At 34.9% G+C, this 4,024-nt stretch overlaps 1 protein-coding gene across 1 annotated transcript; it reads right to left on the bottom strand.

Annotated features, from left to right (window-relative positions):
- Positions 1–2,664: 2,664 nt before the first annotated feature.
- LOC135807215 (uncharacterized protein DDB_G0271670-like) lies at positions 2,665–3,768 on the bottom strand (the record flags this gene model as incomplete). Its single annotated transcript, XM_065321225.1, has 1 exon — positions 2,665–3,768. A coding segment is annotated over one exon (1,104 nt), but the record flags the coding sequence as incomplete, so codon positions are not given.
- Positions 3,769–4,024: the final 256 nt, after the last annotated feature.

The raw sequence follows: 4,024 nt of genomic DNA, 5'->3' as shown, positions 1-4,024 counted from the left end.
CTTTTTGCCACGATGCGTAGACTAGACCTAGGCTATGGCTGCACACGTATGTGCACTCGTTGGCCAGGCTTTCATTGGCTTCTGAAGCCAGCACCACTAACAATCGACGAATCAGCGACAGGTGACCATGACCACTTGAAGCCCACACTTCAAAAGTTCAAGATCGAAACTAACGCGAAGTGACATAAACGCACACAGCCTGGCATGCATGCAGTGCAAGATCAATGACAATCAAGATGTACAGTCATTCGTCATGCGCAGAGTCAGTACAGTCATGCATGTACATGTACATGACTGCCATTGACTGGTATCAAGAGTACAGTCATAACCCCAGGGGTTATGACTTATGACTGTACTCTTGCTACTAGTACTAGTAGTAGATCTACTACTTAGTAGTAGTACTAGTACTAGTAGTAGTAGCAGTAGGTACTACATGTAGTAGTAGATCTACTACTACTTGACACAATCTTTATTAGGAAACTTGAAATGGAGATGTGAAACACAAATACAGCCATGTAGATGGAGCAGCATGCAATGCAATACAATGTCCAAAAACTCAAGAATTCATTATCATGGGACAATGTTGGGCAAATGTCTGTGAGGTACTATCACGCTCAGGCTGCCCGCAACCTGCACATCTACTACTACTACTACTACTACTACTACTACTACTACTACTACTACTACTACTACTACTACTACTACTACTACTACTACTACTACTACTACTACTACTACTACTACTACTACTACTACTACTACTACTACTACTACTACTACTACTACTACTACTACTACTACTACTACTACTACTACTACTACTACTACTACTACTACTACTACTACTACTACTACTACTACTACTACTACTACTACTACTACTACTACTACTACTACTACTACTACTACTACTACTACTACTACTACTACTACTACTACTACTACTACTACTACTATTATTATTATTATTATTATCAAATTTGGGCTACTACTACTACTACTACTACTACTACTACTACTACTACTACTACTACTACTACTACTACTACTACTACTACTACTACTACTACTACTACTACTACTACTACTACTACTACTACTACTACTACTACTACTACTACTACTACTACTACTACTACTACTACTACTACTACTACTACTACTACTACTACTACTACTACTACTACTACTACTACTACTACTACTACTACTACTACTACTACTACTACTACTACTACTACTACTACTACTACTACTACTACTACTACTACTACTACTACTACTACTACTACTACTACTACTACTACTACTACTACTACTACTACTACTACTACTACTACTACTACTACTACTACTACTACTACTACTACTACTACTACTACTACTACTACTACTACTACTACTACTACTACTACTACTACTACTACTACTACTACTACTACTACTACTACTACTACTACTACTACTACTACTACTACTACTACTACTACTACTACTACTACTACTACTACTACTACTACTACTACTACTACTACTACTACTACTACTACTACTACTACTACTACTACTACTACTACTACTACTACTACTACTACTACTACTACTACTACTACTACTACTACTACTACTACTACTACTACTACTACTACTACTACTACTACTACTACTACTACTACTACTACTACTACTACTACTACTACTACTACTACTACTACTACTACTACTACTACTACTACTACTACTACTACTACTACTACTACTACTACTACTACTACTACTACTACTACTACTACTACTACTACTACTACTACTACTACTACTACTACTACTACTACTACTACTACTACTACTACTACTACTACTACTACTACTACTACTACTACTACTACTACTACTACTACTACTACTACTACTACTACTACTACTACTACTACTACTACTACTACTACTACTACTACTACTACTACTACTACTACTACTACTACTACTACTACTACTACTACTACTACTACTACTACTACTACTACTACTACTACTACTACTACTACTACTACTACTACTACTACTACTACTACTACTACTACTACTACTACTACTACTACTACTACTACTACTACTACTACTACTACTACTACTACTACTACTACTACTACTACTACTACTACTACTACTACTACTACTACTACTACTACTACTACTACTACTACTACTACTACTACTACTACTACTACTACTACTACTACTACTACTACTACTACTACTACTACTACTACTACTACTACTACTACTACTACTACTACTACTACTACTACTACTACTACTACTACTACTACTACTACTACTACTACTACTACTACTACTACTACTACTACTACTACTACTACTACTACTACTACTACTACTACTACTACTACTACTACTACTACTACTACTACTACTACTACTACTACTACTACTACTACTACTACTACTACTACTACTACTACTACTACTACTACTACTACTACTACTACTACTACTACTACTACTACTACTACTACTACTACTACTACTACTACTACTACTACTACTACTACTACTACTACTACTACTACTACTACTACTACTACTACTACTACTACTACTACTACTACTACTACTACTACTACTACTACTACTACTACTACTACTACTACTACTACTACTACTACTACTACTACTACTACTACTACTACTACTACTACTACTACTACTACTACTACTACTACTACTACTACTACTACTACTACTACTACTACTACTACTACTACTACTACTACTACTACTACTACTACTACTACTACTACTACTACTACTACTACTACTACTACTACTACTACTACTACTACTACTACTACTACTACTACTACTACTACTACTACTACTACTACTACTACTACTACTACTACTACTACTACTACTACTACTACTACTACTACTACTACTACTACTACTACTACTACTACTACTACTACTACTACTACTACTACTACTACTACTACTACTACTACTACTACTACTACTACTACTACTACTACTACTACTACTACTACTACTACTACTACTACTACTACTACTACTACTACTACTACTACTACTACTACTACTACTACTACTACTACTACTACTACTACTACTACTACTACTACTACTACTACTACTACTACTACTACTACTACTACTACTACTACTACTACTACTACTACTACTACTACTACTACTACTACTACTACTACTACTACTACTACTACTACTACTACTACTACTACTACTACTACTACTACTACTACTACTACTACTACTACTACTACTACTACTACTACTACTACTACTACTACTACTACTACTACTACTACTACTACTACTACTACTACTACTACTACTACTACTACTACTACTACTACTACTACTACTACTACTACTACTACTACTACTACTACTACTACTACTACTACTACTACTACTACTACTACTACTACTACTACTACTACTACTACTACTACTACTACTACTACTACTACTACTACTACTACTACTACTACTACTACTACTACTACTACTACTACTACTACTACTACTACTACTACTACTACTACTACTACTACTACTACTACTACTACTACTACTACTACTACTACTACTACTACTACTACTACTACTACTACTACTACTACTACTACTACTACTACTACTACTACTACTACTACTACTACTACTACTACTACTACTACTACTACTACTACTACTACTACTACTACTACTACTACTACTACTACTACTACTACTACTACTACTACTACTACTACTACTACTACTACTACTACTACTACTACTACTACTACTACTACTACTACTACTACTACTACTACTACTACTACTACTACTACTACTACTACTACTACTACTACTACTACTACTACTACTACTACTACTACTACTACTACTACTACTACTACTACTACTACTACTACTACTACTACTACTACTACTACTACTACTACTACTA

Source organism: Sycon ciliatum, chromosome 1 (assembly GCF_964019385.1).
Source record: "Sycon ciliatum chromosome 1, ocSycCili1.1, whole genome shotgun sequence".
NCBI classification, from domain to species: domain Eukaryota; kingdom Metazoa; phylum Porifera; class Calcarea; order Leucosolenida; family Sycettidae; genus Sycon; species Sycon ciliatum.
The sequence above is the reverse complement of the archived record's forward strand: the minus strand, read 5'-3'. Positions and strand labels throughout refer to the sequence as shown.